This window comes from Castanea sativa, chromosome 1, assembly GCF_040712315.1.
Source record: "Castanea sativa cultivar Marrone di Chiusa Pesio chromosome 1, ASM4071231v1".
NCBI lineage: Eukaryota > Viridiplantae > Streptophyta > Magnoliopsida > Fagales > Fagaceae > Castanea > Castanea sativa.
The window spans coordinates 60,110,001-60,128,214 of NC_134013.1; the positions used below are offsets into that span (position 1 = coordinate 60,110,001).

The window sequence follows — 18,214 nt, forward strand, 5'->3', positions numbered from 1 at the left end:
AAGTCGGTCAAATTTATAGGGAAAAAAATATATTAAAATAACCTGTAAAATTAGTTTTATATATTATATTTTATTTATCTAATTTTTTTATTATATGAGACCCACCTTAATTAGTACAACCTTAATAAGTAGGTGCTTTTAACATTTGACTTTTTTTTTTTTTAGAGAGGTGTTATGTCCACAATATTTTTACAATATTTTCACAACAAATCAGAGGTGGTTAGTTGTTATTGGTTTAAATTTGAATCTAACACTAAGATTACTTTTTTGCCCCAACAATAATAACCAGTAACAACCTGCCACTTAGGATTTGTTGTAAAAATATTGTGGACATATCATTTTTTTTTTTTTTATTCTTTTACATGGTCTAACGAGGGCAATAAGAACTACTGCTCCAACAGAACAGAAGAGACGCAGAAAGAAAACTGCAGTTGATAGAAAGAATGCAGAAAAAAATAATAAATAAAAACCCAGTGTAACTATTTCTCCGTTTTTTTTTTTTTATATAATTTGTTGACTTGTGTTTTGTAGTTAATATAAAGTGGTGAATTATAAAAAATAGAAAATATGGGTTTATTACAATCATACAAATCGGCAAATTGTGAAATGGTATGTATTTAATGTGTCTCTAGAATTACTCAAATTTTTACTGTTTTTATCTATATATTTATTTATTTATACAAGATAAAATTTCTACTCTAATCTAATCTAATCTAAGTGTATATGTATGTGAAGTTCTCTCTTGGAGACTTGAACCCCGGCCCTGAACCCCAGTCCTTAGCCCCCACACTTCACAAACATTTATACTTGTGGAGTTACCACTACACCAAAAGTGCATAGTGGTTCAAATTTTTACTGTTAAAACTGCATAAGATAATCTCTCTCTCTCCCATAAATTGGACTGATGATCATGTTTTTTTTTCCTTTTCTTCCTGTTTCGTTCATGTCATGGTGGTAATGATAGACATTGTAGGACTGATGGTGACAGTAAGCTGGCAGAATGATAGATGCATTTGTTGGGTCTGCTTGATGGAGTACTGCAATCAATTTTATGCAGCAACTCAAATGTAATTTGGATTTCATGGAAGTCTGTGTACTATATGCATTCTCCTTGATTGTGAAGGGAAAAAAATTACAAACTTTTGCTTGATAGAGATCGTAATACTACTTTAAATACTACCATTAAGTGCTATTTAGAAAAAAGGGCAGGAATCCATTAAGAGCATCTTTAATAGTATATATAAAGGTAAAATATTACCTATAATAGAGAATGAGACTATAAAACTAGCTTCCAACAGTTTCTCTATACTTGAATTTTTTTTTTGCTCATGAATAGTACCTCATCAAATCTGATGGGCTACTATTCATTTTTCAAATATTTTTTTCTATTATAATAATCAGATATTGAATAAAAAAATGTTGGAAGATGTGTAGTTGTTAAAAAATGAATGAAGAAATAATATTTAAATGAGATAGAGAATGTGATAGATAATCTGTTGGAAAGAGTATTTGAAAAAGTAGGTAGGTAATAGCTAAATGTCACTGTTCATTCTTCAAACAGTACAAAAATTTGAAAAATCTCCTGGAGATGCTCTAAGTATGGCTTTCCTATTTTTGCAAGTGCAAATTTCTCAATGATATGTATTGCTGAATTAGCATCAACCAGGAGAAAATGTAACATCTTCTGCTTTATCCTTTCAATTCAATAGCAACACTATGGGTTGTACTGACAAAGCGATGAGGAATCAGTAATCACACAGCTGAAAAGAGTGGACATAACAAAGTGCATATGCATGTGAAAATGCCAAAGCAGCTTATATAAAGAATTGGTTTGGTAAAAAAGGGCATATAGAAACGACATGACTACATGATTACACAAGACTCAGCGCGTGCTAGAGGACAGTATATGTGGATCATTCCTACCAATCAGTACATATACGGATGGATGATGTCTTCATGTGCCTTTTCTCCAACTTTTTGCCATCATATATTGGTATGTAGTTTTATTGCTATATATCAAACTTGCAGTGATCAATTAACCAATTAATACACCAAACTCCACACCTAGCACTAAGAATACAAGTTCTCCCCAAGGTCATACAATTATAGTTGCTTGGACACCACATTGATGGAAGTGTATTTGGAATTAATCCTGGTAAGGCTAGAGGAGGGGGTTTCGTTAGAGATAGGTATTGGGTAACAGAATTTTTGTTGAACATTGGTATTACAAGGAATAATCTGACTGAATTATGGGTTGTCAAATATGGATTAATTAAGCTTAGCATGGAGATTAGGCTATAAACTTATTATATTAGAAGTGGATTCAAAGCTTGTGATTAATTGACTAACAGCCAACAATATGTTGGCCCTCGCTGGTTTATGATTGCGGGTTTTTGTTGGAACGGGGCTGGACCATTTATCCACATCATGTATTCAGTGAAACTAAAGAATTTGCAAATGGACTAGTGAAAAGAGAAAGAAAGCAATTAGGCAACGTGAAAAGAATTTGATAGTTGCACTCTTTTATTTATCACTGTTATGTATGAGAGGGAACCCTAGGGAGTGCCCAAAAGACTGCTAATTTTGTTTAGACTCTCTAATATTTATAAATAATCCCCCCTTTTCTATAAAATAAAAAATTATTTCCATCAAATTTGAAGAAAAAAAATGTTTGTTGGTATAGTTTAATGTATTAGTATGATGTTATATTAAGATAATGTAATTCAACGGTTGATTTATTAAAATTCAAATCCAATTAAAAAAATATTGAGTGGTGTAACATTACTTAAAGTTGCACCTAGTGTAACTCTAATATATGTTACATCACTCAATATTTCTTTATTAGATGCGAATTTTAACAAATCCATCATTGGATTAAATTCTATTTTTATATTTTGCATGCTTACAAAATTTCAAGATAATCTAAGATCAATAACTATATCATCGATCATGTGTTTAAATCTTAAGTTTTTGCATTTTAAATTGTGCATAAAATATGGGCTTCTAGAACAAATGGTAAATGAAATTTGATTGACACGAAATTTGGTGTGCGTGTTCAGAACATACGTATTGAACATATAATTCAATGCTTTAATTTTTTAAAGGTTAATTTAATCAAAGTTATTAAGTAATGTAACATTACTTAAAGTTATGCTAGATATAACTTGAATCCTGCCTTATATATTTTGAATCGCCCTCATGCTTTGCTTAACAATACCATATGCTTAGTCGTTTAAGGTTTTTGCATAATTTGAAAAGAGTATAATGCAATGATGAAGCGAATGATGGCATTAAGATTTTGGCTGCCCTTCTCTTGGAAGTTGGTTGTGTAATAAGGAAGAGAACACTTTACTTTTATTTATCTTCATTGCTTACAGATGACAAATGCATGACGTCATATATAGCCCTTTTTTTTTTTTTGAGATAGGTAAAATTTTACTATGGCTTAATTTAAGTGTATATATACGTGAAGCTCTCTCCTAAAGACTTGAATCTCAACTCTTACCCCACAAGTATTTATATTTGTGCAGTGATCATCATACTAAGGGTGAGCAGTAGAGGTTCCCTCCTGAAGATTTGAACTCTGGTCCTTATCTCCCCACATCCCACATCCCACATCCTACAAGCACTTATACTTGTGGAGTGACTATCACACCAAGGATGTGCGGTGGTGTCATATATATATAGTCTCTAAGTTCTCTCATAATGTGCATCATATTTATTACATTTATTATATAACTTAATTGATTTAATTTAACTAGGGGTTTTAGCCTCTTTAGTTCATAAACTCCTCCAATCAATAACGAGAAAGGTGGAGCAAGGGGGTAGAAGGGGAGGAGGAGAGGCGGCAATCGCCTTAGACCCACATAAACCATCCCAACAAATCAAAACTTCTTTATTGAAAAATATTTTCTTGCAACTCTCTTAATATAGTTATTGTTAAGAGAAAAAAAAGTATACATCCCCTAACCAATGTGTCAAATTGTATAAAATAAATTCTTCTACAATCTTGTATACTTTTAAAGGATTTATTATACAATAACCCCACCTTTTTGATAGTTGGAAACAAAATGTAAAATAAAAACAATAAACATTGATACTAAGTTAATTAAAAATAAATAAACCTTATATAATCAAAACCAAGATACACTTAAAACCTTTTTTTAAAATCATGAGTATCATTGTACTTCTAAGCTTAATTATGTGTTATTTTCATTTTACTTCTAAGCAAACAAATGACTTGTTCGAATATCTTATACTAAGATCATTAGTATTGGTGGTGCTAAAAATTTATATTGCTATTTTTAGCACTACTAATTACAAATTTATGATTACATTGGTGGAGACAAAGCCAAATAATTTGGCTACACAGCTACAGTGCACAACCAAAAGTGGTTGTGCATTGTAGCTCATAGGTTAAAAAAAAGGTATTATTAAATTATGCGTTCACACTGTTTTATATTAAATATATTATTTTATTCATGTGTTCATATTGTTTTGTAGTGAATATATTATTTTATTATAGTAGATATATTATTTTATTATAGTAGATATATTATTTTATTTTGTTATTTATATTATTTTATTGTGTTGAAAGCTAAAATAAAACTATTGATATTGAGTGTTTTGTATAGCTCCGCCAATATGGATGCTCTATGTGTTAATCTTTTAAATTCATATATTAATGACTATATATTAATTATTTAAAAAAATATTTTTTTTATATTCATTTTAAATTATCAAGCACCTTAAAATAAACAATAATTTTACTAAAATACTAGACACATTAAAAAAAAAAAAAAACCTAAAAATAAGAAGTTGTACATAAACAAAATAAGCTAAAAATTAAACAAAAAATAATGACAAAAAATATTTTATATGTTAATCAAAATTTTTGATTAATTAATTAATAATTAGTTATATTAAATATTATTTTTAGCAATAATTGTCTTTTGATTTAATCTTGTTCTTGTTAATCAAAATCTTGAGTCTGTAACTGATCATTGTGGTAAAATAAAATGAAATAGTTATACAAGACAGAAATATGAAGATGAAATAATATATAAAATTCTATATCCAAGTGATCATCCATATATATGATACTGAATGCATGTGATTGTATTATTTCACAACTGATCACTTTTATATATACATACATCTCAAAGTCGGTTTAGGGAAGAAAAATAGGGATGGCAATGGGGCGAATCCCGCTCTGCGTGATTTTATCTTGCCCCATCCTCATCCCGCCCTGCATAACGGAGAAATTTTCTTATCCCATCCCCGCCCCTTAAGGCCCCCATGAAACCCCGGCCCACCCCGTAAAACTGTACTTTTTGTTGATTTGCCTACAACTATTACGACTTTTTTTTTATTATTATAAAACATGTTTCATTAATAAAAATATACTTAAAATTACAAATAAAATTTTATCATCAAATCAAGCTAATTTTTAGTAAAAACTAAATAATATAATCTAAGTGTTTTATAAGAAAATATCACAATAAAAACAAAAATCTCTTAGTATAAAATCAATGATTCAATATTATATAAATTTGTTTCTAATAGAGACAAAAGAAAAAGTTAAAATTTGTACTTTATTTCCAACCTTGCTAAAGAGAAAAAAGAGGCAGAGAACCACATTAAGTAGAATAAAATAAATTGATAATATATTTGTTTAAATAGTAGGGTTTTAGGGTGTGAAAATTTTATAATTTAACCCTTATCAACGTAGGGCAAGGTAGGTCTAAAAAGTCTACAGCCATCTCCGTCCTGCCTCATGATACGGGACTAAAATCTCACCCCATTCCCACCTTATCACCTTTGTGGGGTGGGAAAAACCTGCGTGGGATGAAGCAGAGAGGACGAATCAAGCAGGGCAAGACAAAATTGTCATCCCTAAATAAAAACCTCACTATAATAGATGATTGCCTAGTTGATTGCCATATCAGACAAAGGACACTGCCAATAATATTGTAAGTTTGTAACGTTCATAACTAATGTGTCAAATGTGGCATGAATCATTGAAGGTCAAGTGCATCACAATAGTTTTGCTTGTTTAGCATGCTAATGTTGTTAATACCTATATCACCAACATATACAAATTATGGTATATGCATAATTATGTTGTTTTAATTATCCCTCTCAAAAAAAAAAATGTTGTTTTAATTATGGTATATGTCACTAGCATATACAAATTATGGTATATGATTTGTATCACAATACTTATGTCGTTAGAACCTCATTATAATAGATGATTGGCTAGTTGACTGCCGTATAAGACAAAGGACACCATCGATAATATTGTAAATTTGTAACGTCCATAACTCATGTGTCAAATGTGGCATGAATCATTGAAGGTCAAGTGCATCACAATAGTTTTGCTTGTTTAGCAAGCTTATGTTGTTAATTCCTATGTCACCAACATATACAAATTTCCAGCCTAAGAATTCTATCAAATTAAAAAAAAATTTTAGAGGACTATCAAATTTAATTAGATTCATCAATCCGTGAAAACTGAAGATGTTAGAATACTGTTTTTCTATCCATACTTCAAGTGTATATATATATATATAATCTGACCCCTCCCCCCCAATAAATCATCAACTTTAAACACGGTAGATGCAAATGCATAAAGGTTAGAGTACAACTGATGCAAATGCATAAAGAAATTGAAAGCTAAAAGAAAAACGCATCATGGTTAAAAAGTTCTAGCACGACCACTACCATATCTACCACATTTAAATCAGCGTCACCACTCAAATCTATATTTCCAACAATCCCGTAAACACAACAACAACCTCATTATAATAAAATAAAATTACAAAAAAAAGTGGAAGAATGTGACTGCACTTAACATAAACACTAAATAAGAATATGAAATCGATGGAAAGAGTTATTAGAATAAATGATTTTTACCTAGCATATATTTGGGTGAACAACGTATTGAACAATTTCTTTTTTTTTTTTGAGAGTTTCAATATATGACATTCGTTTTTTATGATAGCTCTTTATCATCAAACCAAGACACCAACTGATTTTTGGGACAGACGAGAATCGAACCTCTAATCTCTTATTCAACCATCAAAGATTTTACTAATTGAGCTAACTTGTATTTATAGACTTTCTCAACAAAAAAAAAAAACTTGTGCTTATAGTATTAATGGTTATATTAGTTTGTATTAGACTACTTGCAAAAGAGATAAAAAAAAAGAAAAAAAAAAGAAAGAAAAAAGAAGAAGCCCATATCTAGTACCTATAGTTGAAACTTGGTTCGAGTACATAAGCAATATAAACAAACATTGGATGCCCAGAACAAAAGGCCCAGCCCATAATACAACAATTAATTTAGGTAGCTATGGACAGATGTGATTAAAAAGTAGCCCAAATTATAGGCTCCTAAAAGTAAGCTAGCCACCTTTTAAAAAAGCAAAAAGGTAAGCTAGAAATTTGCTAGTATTTAGTGAGGGGTTGTTTTGTTCTGGGGTGTTAGTTGCAATGTGTGGCCAACTTTTAATGAAATAGAAATTTGATGATACTGTTTTTGTATATTAAATCGCATGTGCTTTCAAAATCGCATTGGGTTGTTACATTGTTGTAATTTTAGTTCAAAATTAAAGATACATACGAGTGATTAATACAAAAGATGTAAATAGATGAGCTAAGCATGTACATCAAATCTTTTGAAATTTTGGGCACATGTTAAAGAACCATAATGGTAGAAAGGAAGCACAACCTAAGAATTGAGCTTAGAATATTAACTCACACACTTGCAAAGAACTATTGGCAAAGAGTAAAAAAAGACGAAGCCCATATCCAGTGCCTATAGTTGAAACTTGGTTCAAGTACATAAGCAATATAAGCAAATATTGGATGCCTAGAACAAAAAGCTTGGCCCATAATACGAAAATTAATTTAGGTAGCTATAGACAGATGTGATTAAAAAGTAGCCCAAATTATAGGCTCCTAAAAGTAAGCTAGCCACCTTTTAAAAAAGCAAAAAGATAAGCTGGAAATTTGCTAGTATTTAGTGAGGGGTTGTTTTGTGCTGGGGTGTTAGTTGCAATATGTGGCCAACTTTTAAGAAAATAGAAATTTGCTGATACTGTTGTTGAGGACTCTTTTTTCGGCCCACATGGCATTACTTCATTGGCAACTCATGCCACATCAACATATTATTGATTTTTTGAGTAAATATCTTTAAAAGCCCAAAATTAGCTCATATCTCATTCAACTACATGGATTGGGCTCGCATGGCCCGCGAGATTCTTATTTCAAGAGACGGATTCATGGTCCATATTTCCTTTTCATCACTTGGGATCATAACCCCGCGACATTATCAACATCAACATATGGATCGGGCTTAAGCAATGAATCAAAACTCATGGTCCATATTGCTTCTCTTACACTCATGACAAGCGGCTTCTTCAACAAGAGCCCATATTTACACAAAATGACAACAAAACCCGAGGTACGTCATCTCATCTTCGGCTTATGATCCAAGCTCATAAGTCTCTTCGGGGAAACTTTGGGAGTCGTGGTTTGGAGGGCCAAGAGGCATGCTCAATAAAGCTCAAGCGGTTCAAAGTTGATAAAAGAAACATGTTGTTTGGCGTGTCTTTTCTAACTCCTTGAACTCTGACGAGTCCGTGTGTAGTGGGTAACATATGGTAAGCATCTCTTATCACATACCAATTTAGATGATAAAATTCCCCATTGCTCTTTTCCTAAAACTCAATATTCATCATGTGACAAATACTCAATATCCCCAGCCATATAACTACTAAGAAAATAACTGTTCATTCAATCCCCAGCTGATATTATACAAATTTAGAAACTTCATTATAATATTCTACATAAATCTTATTACTACTTTCAGCTAAAATCCGACTCAAACACATGGCCTAATCTAATTGGCTATCTTTAATCTCCAACTATATGCAAAATATTCATGATATCTCTCATACCCAGCTGTTGTCTGCCACAATTAGACCATATATTTCTCTACCAGCTGTTAGAGCAGAGCATTAAATACTCTTTTTGCTCACTAAGATTATGTCACAACACAATGAGACCTAAACTAAATCTCTAAAGCTTCATTAACTTTCAACCAATCCTTCTATTACTTGCTAAAAATGTGTTGTAATGGAACCTTGGACCAAAAAACACAAACACCCAAAAGGGAAATATTTCTAGTGGAACCCCAGCAGTGTATTCAGCACTTGACACCTGGCTAGAAGTGATATCATCAGCCATTTAATGCTGAAATCCCAGAAACTAGCTCTATACCCAAAATAACAAGATATCCTTGAAAGAAATCTTACCATTTTCAACCAAATCCATGAAATAGATGCTGAATGTCCTTTCCGGCAGTCTGAAATCACCCAGCTAACCTCATCTGCTTCTGTTCAAAGCAACAACTGTCTTATGACAGCTGTCTCATGATAACTGTCACAGCTTTTCTTGACAGTTGTGACAGCTTTTTTAGAACACATGTAACAGCTAACCCAGCAGCCTTAATATTACTGATTTTTTTTTCTTCATTTGGCTAAAAACCAAAACCAACTAAAGTAACTATCTTTTTCTTGCCAAAATACCTTCCTTTTCTGCTGCTCTTTGCCCCAGTAGCTCTTACCCAAAACAGAGAACATCTTAAAGCTAAACATACCATTTTTGCCCAAATCTCAAGATGGATTTTTTGAAGATTCATTACTATTTAGGATAGATTTTGGCTGAGATTATTTGCTAAAATACCCCTTTAAACTCAGCTAAATAGAACTCCCTATCAACACCTCAAGGGGGACACCAATGGAAAAGAACAACTCTCTCAAAAAACTTATCTATTCTCTCTCCCTCCAATTATCTTCTTAAGCTCTCAATGAAGTTCTGAGCTTTTGAAATTGTAGTTTCCAAATCAGGAAAAAAACTCTTCAGCTTTTAGCTCATAAATGCCCTTCATAAGCCCTTATCCATTCTCCAGCAGAAATACCCAACAGCCCTACTAAACACTTTCTCTTTTATTACCCATACTACCAAATAACTCACTACTTACTACATATACTCTCTCTCTCTGAGCTACATATACTCTGTCTAAGAGCACACCCCTAGCTCTCAAATACTCCCTTACTCCCCACTTATGAGCTCTCTATAAGCTCCTATCCATCCTAGCAGTAAATCCCAGTAACATTACTAAACACACTACAACACCATTACCCTCTTATACTCATTCTCTCACTCTCCATATTCAGAAAGTACACCTATCTTACTACTCCTATTTCCAAATACCTAAATACATCTCCATACTCTCCTCTTACAAAATATTTCCTCTTGGAAAGCAATCTCTACAACTTCTCCAATTGTTATAATCTCATATTTTTACCATCTTTAACCTCCATATCTCTTATACTTCCATATTTCATACATATTACAAATACTACATCCTACAAAACATCTATATCTTTTACCATCTCCATACTTCTCAAGAGATATCAAACACTTATACTAAAAGCCCTTTTCATGGAAGGCATAAACTTCTATTGCTAAAACCCTTCTCCTAGAAGGCACCAAGATCTCATATCAAAGCTCTTCTTATGGAAAGTACAAATCCATTTTACATAAAGTCCTTCTCTTAGAAGGCACAAATACTCCATACAAAAGCTCTTCTCATGGAAGGCAACATTATTCATAACTTCACAACAACTAAAAGAGCATTGTTAAGGGGAAAAACTCATTTAAGTGCATAATAAGAGGGGCAAGCTTAACCAGCCCTTACACACAGCTAGGCCTACTCTCTCTCTCCCCAGTTACACACAACCCTTTTCATGGAAGGCATGAACTTCTATTGCCAAAGCCCTTCTCTTAGAAGGCACCAAGATCTCATATCAAAGCCCTTCTCATGGAAGGCACAAATCCATTTTACATAAAGCCCTTCTCTTAGAAGGCACAAATACTCCATACAAAAGCCCTTCTCATGGAAGACAACACTATTCATAACTTCACAACAACTAAAAGAGTATTGTTAAGGGGGAAAACTCATTTAAGTGCATGATAAGAGGGGCAAGCTTAACTAGCCCCTACACATAACTGGCCATACTCTCTCTCCCCCCAGTTGCACCCATTTTTCCCACTCAATCTTGAAGCTATCATGGCAAACTGCCTCTCTACTGGTGGGGTCACTCTGCTGGGATATCATCAATTCACAGAAGCTGTACAACTGGGCTACAAACCATACAAAGATAAGTGATTTTGGTTCCTTATCTTTAAATTTACGTTATTGAGTACATGATTACTTCACATTTAAATACATATTACTTTATTCCAACTACTATTACAACTATTAACCAATGCTTAAACTCATTTAAATGTATAATAAGAGGGGCAAGCTTAACTAGCCTCTATCACTGGCATTCTGCTAGAATCCTATTAGCTCATTGATGCTACACAGCTTGGCTACAAACCATACGAAGATAAGTGAATTTGCTTCCATGTCTTTAAATTTACATCATTAAGTACATGATTGCTTTACTTCTAAATAAATACTACTTTATTTCAACTACTGTACGGGCCCTTTACCCCTCATCAAGCCCAATCGCCCTAAGGCCCATGAAGACTAACTCTTATAGGAGCCCCGCGCTGATCACACATGGTAACGCACGTGCTGTCCGAGAGTTGTGAGCTCGGAGTGCTCAAAGCAACCTGTGACGTGTCCCTACCAAGCATAGAACTTACATACGAGGTTAGTCCCAACGCCACTATCATTATCTCCTTCTCGCCACCAAACATTCACTTAGATGAAACGGTATTGGACCTATCTTCCATTGCCTAGGGAATGCCCTTGCCGAGAATCAAACCCAGTGTTAGAGCCAGTTCTAATGCCACTCTCATTTTCTCCCACTTCCAACTAAACCCCCACTTATGGGTAATAGCATTGGACCCCTCCTTCCACCCACCAGGGGAATAATCATGACCGTTCCACTAAGTTTGGCTATAAATAGGCAGGGAAGATTCAGTTAAGGGGGTTGGCAATTTCAGAGGGAAAAGACTAGAGAGAGCTATATCGATTCTCCCCAAGGAAGAAGGGGAAGAGGTAGTGAGAAAAGAGAGGAGACTCAGGGAACGGGCCTGCTGAGTATAGCGCCACCCATGGTAGGAAATCCAAAAGCCCATTATACAAATAGATTGTGAGCCCAAACTTCTCTGAGGCCCAGCAGCCTTATTTTGGAAGCACAATTGGCGCCGTCTGTAGGAATCTCCTACGTAGCTGTGGCGCTATCTTGGCACGCTCGTGAGGATGTCTGGAAGTGAACAGAGAAGCCATGTAGAGAGCGGCATTGGAGGGTTGTCGCGGGGGTCTACAATGCGAGAAATGAGGCACAAAAGGCAGGAGGACAGAAGACATAAGGAGGTAGAAGAGTCTGGGCCCGGAGAAGGGTCGTGCCAAACGCTCTGGACAATGTCTGACGCCTCATGCCGCAGCCGCCTTGACAGAAGAGACCAGGAGCTTAAACGGAGGGACCAAGAGCTCGAGCGCCTGCGCAGGGCGGTCAGGGATCTGAAGTTGCAAGCACGGGGCCGACGCAGGAGAAGGGACTAGGGAGAACGGAGGGAAAGGTCAGTAAGTGTGGGGAATCACCATGAGGCAGGATCTCATCAATCCGGGTCTCGTAGGCACCGCGACTGTTCACGAGAGTATGCGGACCATGAATCGACTTCCCCCGATGCGGAGCGACCATGTAATGTGGCCATGGATACCATGAGCCAAGCACTGCGTCAAGCTGTACGGTCTCCGTTCTCTAGAGATATCGAGAGCGCGCCTATACCGAGCCGGTTCGCACGGCCACCGTTCAATTCCTACACTGGGAAGACAAACCCGGTGGAACATGTAAGTCACTATATTCAGATGATGTCCTTACACTCCCATAATGACGCATTGATGTGTAAGGTTTTCCCCTCGAGCCTTGGGCCCACTGCTTTGAGGTGGTTCAACGGGTCGAAGAAAGGCTCGATCCATAGTTTCTCAAAACTGATCCAGGAGTTTGGAGTGCGGTTCATGACTTGCAGCAGGGTGCTGCAGCCCGTGGACGCGTTGCTATCAATGAAGATGGGGGCTGGAGAGACCATTTACAACTACGCCAGTCGGTACTGGGAGCTGTACAACGAGATTGGCGGGAGTAATGAAAAGATCGCGGCGAGCACCTTTCGGATGGGCCTAACTGAAGAATCTGGGCTGAGAGAATCGTTGACCTTAAAGCCTCCCAAGGATATGAGGCAGTTGATGAGGCGTATCGAAGAGTACAAGCTCTTAGAAGATGATCGGCTGCAATCTAAAGGGAAAGAGCCGATAATCAGTTACCCTCGGAATAACGGCTTCAACCCCAGACACAGGAAGGATTTGAGAATTCAAGAGCCCGGCCCGGTGGTTGGGGGAGTCAACGCGACGTTCAAGGAGCCCGTACACCGCATCATTGATAGGATAAAAAACGAGCCGTATTTTAAGCGGCCGAACAGGATGGCAGGCGACTCGTCAAGGAGAAACCAGAATTTGTATTGCTCTTATCACAAGGATAAAGGGCACACCACCGAGCAGTGTAAGGTGTTGAAAGATCACCTAGAATAGTTGGTGAAGGCGGGGCATTTGAAAGAGTTTCTGGTGGAGACTGGGAATCAAGAGACCGGACAGGCTGATTGGCTGCATCGAAACCCTCTCCCACCCCCTTTGGGAGTGATAGAGGTCATCCACGCTGCACCTACAGTGATTAGAGCACCCACAGCAAAAGGGGTGTTAACCGTGGTGTCAGCGGAAGGAAGCGCAAGCGAACAACCCCCGGGTAAGAAGCCGAGGTACAGTAGACAACCCATCGCGTTCGACAACGACGACTTGGAAGGTACTGCTTAGCCCCACCACGATACTTTAATAGTCACGGCCCGAATAAGGGGATTTATAATGAAGAGAATAATGATAGATTAAGGGAGTGGCACAGAGGTAATGTACCCGGACCTATACAGGGGGCTCGGCCTGAAAAAGGGGGACTTGTCCAAGTATGATACACCTTTAATGGGATTCGACGGGCACGTGGTGATTTCAGAGGGGCAGATTTTGCTCCTAGTTATCATGGGAGGCAGGGAGGTAATGGTGACGTTCATAATGGTCGCCTCTTTCTCACCATACACGGTAATATTCGGAAGGCCATAGATACATGACATGGGGGCTGTGCCGTCCACCTTGCACGTAAAAGTCAAGTTCCGAACTGATGAAGGGATTACAGTAATAAGGGGTGATTAGCAGGCGGCTAGACAATGTTTGTTAGCCTAGGCAATCAAACAAACAGAGTAGAAGGAATCAGCCGAGAAGGCACCCCTATAGCAATTACAGCATCCCCAGGTGGAGGGGACCAACGCTGCCGAGGATTTGGTAAGCGTAAAGATCTTACCAGGAAGTGAAAGGAGTTTTCAGATAGGGGCATGCTTAAATGATGGGGAAAGGGTGTAGCTACTACTATTCCTCATACAAAACGTGGATGTGTTTGTGTGGAATCCATATGAGATGCCCGGCGTCGACCTCGAGTTCATAGTTCACAAGCTGAATGTGGATCTTCTGTGCCCCCCAAGAAATAGAGACCGAGAAGGTCTGCTAAGGAGTATGTGGAAGCTGTCAAACAAGAAGTTGGGAAGCTAAGAGAAGCGGGGGCCATAAAGGAAACGTTCTTTCCGAAATGACTCGCAAACACGATGGTCATGAAAAAGAAGAGCAACAAGTGGAGAGTTTGTGTTGATTTTACCGATCTGAACCGAGCATGTTTGAAGGATCCATTTCCAATGCCGAAAATTGACCAATTGGTGGACGCTACGTGCGGGCACTCGAGAATGAGTTTCCTCGATGCTTTCCAGGGCTATCACCAAATTGTCCTAGCCGCAGAGGACCAGGAGAAGACGACATTCTTAACGCCTGATGCTAACTACCACTATACCGTGATGCCGTTCGGTTTGAAGAATGTGGGAGCCACTTATCAACGAATGATGATGAGGATGTTTAGGGATAAGATTGGATGAACGGTGGAAGTATACATTGACAACATGGTGATAAAGAGCAAGCAAGAAGGACAGCACGTTGACGACCTGAAAGAAATGTTCGAAATACTCTGTCAATACCGGCTGCGCCTCAACTCTGATAAGTGTGAATTTAGGGTTGGATCCGACAGGATCTTGGGTTATTTGATTACGGAACGGGGGATAGAAGTCAGCCCCGATCAAATCGAAGCCGTGAAACGTCTCAGACCGTCGGGCAATCAGAAAGAGGTTCAAAAGCTGATTGGTATGCTGGTTGCTCTTAACCGATTTATTTCCAAGTTCGCTGATCAGTGCCAGCCTTTTTACCAACTTCTGAAGAAGTGGAAGGGGTTCTAGTGGGACGAGGAGTGTGACAGGGCCTTCCAAGATCTAAAGGATTACCTTGGCCGGGCACCGACGTTGTCAGCCCTAGAACCAGGAGAAAACTTGTACATGTACCTCTTCGTATCCGAGCATGCAGCGAGCGTCGTACTATTGAGGGATAACGGTTCACAGCTCCTGGTTTATTACATCAGCAAGATGCTAGTCAACGCAGAGACCAGGTACTTACAATTGGAAAAACTGGTGCTGGCACTCGTGCACTTCACCCAAAAATTACCCCATTATTTTCAGGCCCACACAGTCCACGTCTTAACCGAGTACCCGCTCCAGTCATTGTTGACGAGATCTGACTTTACGGGGAGGATAGCCAAGTGGGGGACTCCGCTGGGCTCCTTCGACATCAAATACAAGCCAAGGAACTTAGTGAAGGGACAAGTACTTGCGAATTTTATTGCCGAGTTCTCGCCGAGAGCTGCGAACATAACCTGCGTGATAGAAGTCAAGCCATGGAGGGTGTTTGTGGATGGGCGTCCAATGCGGTTGGAGCAGGGGCAGGGATTGTGGTCATCACCCCGGAAGATCTGAAGCTAGAACACTCATTCAGGTTAGGCTTCAGGGCTTCTAATAATGAGGCCGGATACGAGGCTCTGCTGGCAGGACTAAGGGTTGTCATGGATCTGGGGGCAAAGGAGGTGGAAGTATACTCGGACTCCCTCATCGTGGTAAGTCAGGTCCAAGGGAACTTCGAGGCCAAGGATCCCCGGATGATAGAATATCTGTGGCTAGCAAAGCAGATGATGCGTAACTTTGCGATAGTCAAGATCGAGCGGATAGCCCGGGGACAAAACCGGCACGCCAATTCTTTAGTAACTCTAGCATCATCAATAGCTAAGGAGGTACCTCGGCTGATCAGGGTGGAGTTGGTGCCCGAGCCAAGTATTGCCGCCAGGGCACTGATTATACAGGTCACTGAAGCCGAGAAGTGCAAGATGGATCTGATCATCTACTTCATTTCAGAAGATCGAGCCCCGAAAGATGAGAAAAAGGCAGCCAGAGTACGGCGAACTTCTGCTCGGTACTGGTTATCTGCCGATCGGAAGCTATATCGCAGATCATTCGAAGGGCCATACCTGTAGTGCCTTCGCCCCAGCCAGGCTAAAGAGCTGTTAGCCGAACTGCATGAGGGAGTCTGCGGTAGCCACGTGGAGGGACGCTCACTGGCACACCGAGCAATGACCCAGGGTTTTTGGTGGTAGCAGATGAGGAAGGAAGCCATCGAGTATGCCTAGAGATGTGAACAGTGTCAAGTTCACGCACCGATGATCTACCAACCGGCCGGGAACTTGAACCCAGTTTGCAGCTCGTGGCCATTCGCCCACTGGGGGCTAGATATAGTCGGGCCATTTTCCCGAGCAACGGGCAACCGAAGGTTCATGCTGGTGGCAGTAGACTACTTCACAAAGTGGGCAGAGGCTAAGGCACTGGCCAACATCCGAGACGTTGACGTTAAGAGATTCGTATGGAGGAACATTATAACAAGGTTCGGCGTGCCGAAATCTTTAATATCAGACAATGGCCTGCAGTTCGACAGCATGGCTTTTCGGGAGTTCTGCTAGAGCTTTGGTATCTGGAACCGATACTCCACGCCAGCCTACCCGCAGAGTAACGGCCGGCAGAAATGACAAACAAGGTTATCGTGAGCAGCCTGAAGAAAAGATTGGAGGGCGCCAAGGGTAGATGGGCCGAGGAGTTTCCAAGCGTCCTATGGGCATACCGAACCACTCCGAGGAGATCCACTGGAGAAATGCCGTTCTCTCTAACTTACGGGGCGGAGGCAGTCATCCCTGCTGAAGTAAACCTGTGTAGCACCCGGGTTGTGGGATTCGCTTCTGACGAGAACGAAGAGTTGATGGCTAAGGAGCTGAACTTGCTGGAGGAACACCGAGATATGGCCACCATTCGGCTGGCAGAGTATCAACAGAAGCTTACCCAGAGGTACAATAGAGCTGTTAGAAGGAGGGAGTTTGCCGTGGGAGATATGGTACTCCGAAAGGTAGTGGGGAATACGCAAGAGATGAGCGCGGGAAAGCTAGCTCTGACCTAGGAGGGGCCCTACCGTGTGACTGCTATTGCTGGAGCAGGGGCATACTATCTGGAGGATTTGGAGGAAAAACCGCTCCACTGGCCATGGAATGTTCGCAATTTGAAAAATTTTATCAGTAACCGGACACCTTCCAAAGATATAAACCTAATGTAATCTGGCATCACTGCATGTTTAATATGAAGACATTGATTCAACTATCCCTCCTTTTTTTCTTATTTCAAGTTATTATCGCTAGACAAGAATTATAAAGAGAATCGCGAGGGTAAAGGCAACTCATTCACGGCAAGGACAGAAACCTACCATCAATTCAATTCCTATTACCAAGAAGGTGAAAACCTTACGCTATTTTTATCTAAGGACAGAAACCTGCATTTGGTTCGAGCCTTATCACCGAGCAGGTGAAAACCTTACGCTATTTCTATCTAAGGACAGAAACCTGCCCTCGGTTCAAGCCTTATCACCGAGCAGGTGAAAACCTTACGCTATTTCTATCCAAGGACAGAAACCTGCCCTCGGTTCGATTCCTATTACCGAGAAGGTGGAAACCTTACGCTATTTTTATCTAAGGACAGAAACCTGCCCTCGGTTCGAGCCTTATCACCAAGCAGGTGAAAACCTTATGCTATTTCTATCTAAGGACAGAAACCTGCCCTTAGTTTGAGCCCTATCATCGAGCAGGTGAAAACCTTACGCTATTTTTATCTAAGGAGAGAGACCTGCCCTCGG

At 38.9% G+C, this 18,214-nt stretch overlaps 2 protein-coding genes across 2 annotated transcripts; both read left to right on the top strand.

Moving 5' to 3' along the window:
- The first annotated feature begins 12,739 nt into the window (after positions 1 to 12,739).
- LOC142631271 (uncharacterized) lies at positions 12,740 to 13,612 on the top strand. Its single transcript, XM_075805403.1, has one exon. The coding sequence runs from the start codon at positions 12,740 to 12,742 to the stop codon at positions 13,610 to 13,612; it is 873 nt and encodes a 290-aa protein (XP_075661518.1).
- A 1,457-nt stretch (positions 13,613 to 15,069) lies between these two features.
- LOC142631281 (uncharacterized) lies at positions 15,070 to 16,520 on the top strand. The gene is made up of 3 exons (XM_075805415.1): positions 15,070 to 15,315; positions 15,400 to 15,605; positions 15,752 to 16,520. Exons 1-3 carry the CDS (start codon positions 15,070 to 15,072, stop codon positions 16,518 to 16,520), a joined length of 1,221 nt encoding a protein of 406 aa, XP_075661530.1.
- The last annotated feature ends 1,694 nt before the right edge of the window (positions 16,521 to 18,214 follow it).

Coding starts and splice junctions, on each gene's coding strand:
- LOC142631281 (XM_075805415.1), top strand. CDS start 15,070: ATGGTGATAAAGAGCAAGCAAGAAGGACAGCACGTTGACGACCTGAAA. Junction 15,316..15,399: donor AAAAGCTGATTGGTATGCTG/GTTGCTCTTAAC, acceptor AAGGGGTTCTAG/TGGGACGAGGAGTGTGACAG. Junction 15,606..15,751: donor CTAGTCAACGCAGAGACCAG/GTACTTACAATT, acceptor CGGGGAGGATAG/CCAAGTGGGGGACTCCGCTG.
- LOC142631271 (XM_075805403.1), top strand. CDS start 12,740: ATGGATACCATGAGCCAAGCACTGCGTCAAGCTGTACGGTCTCCGTTC.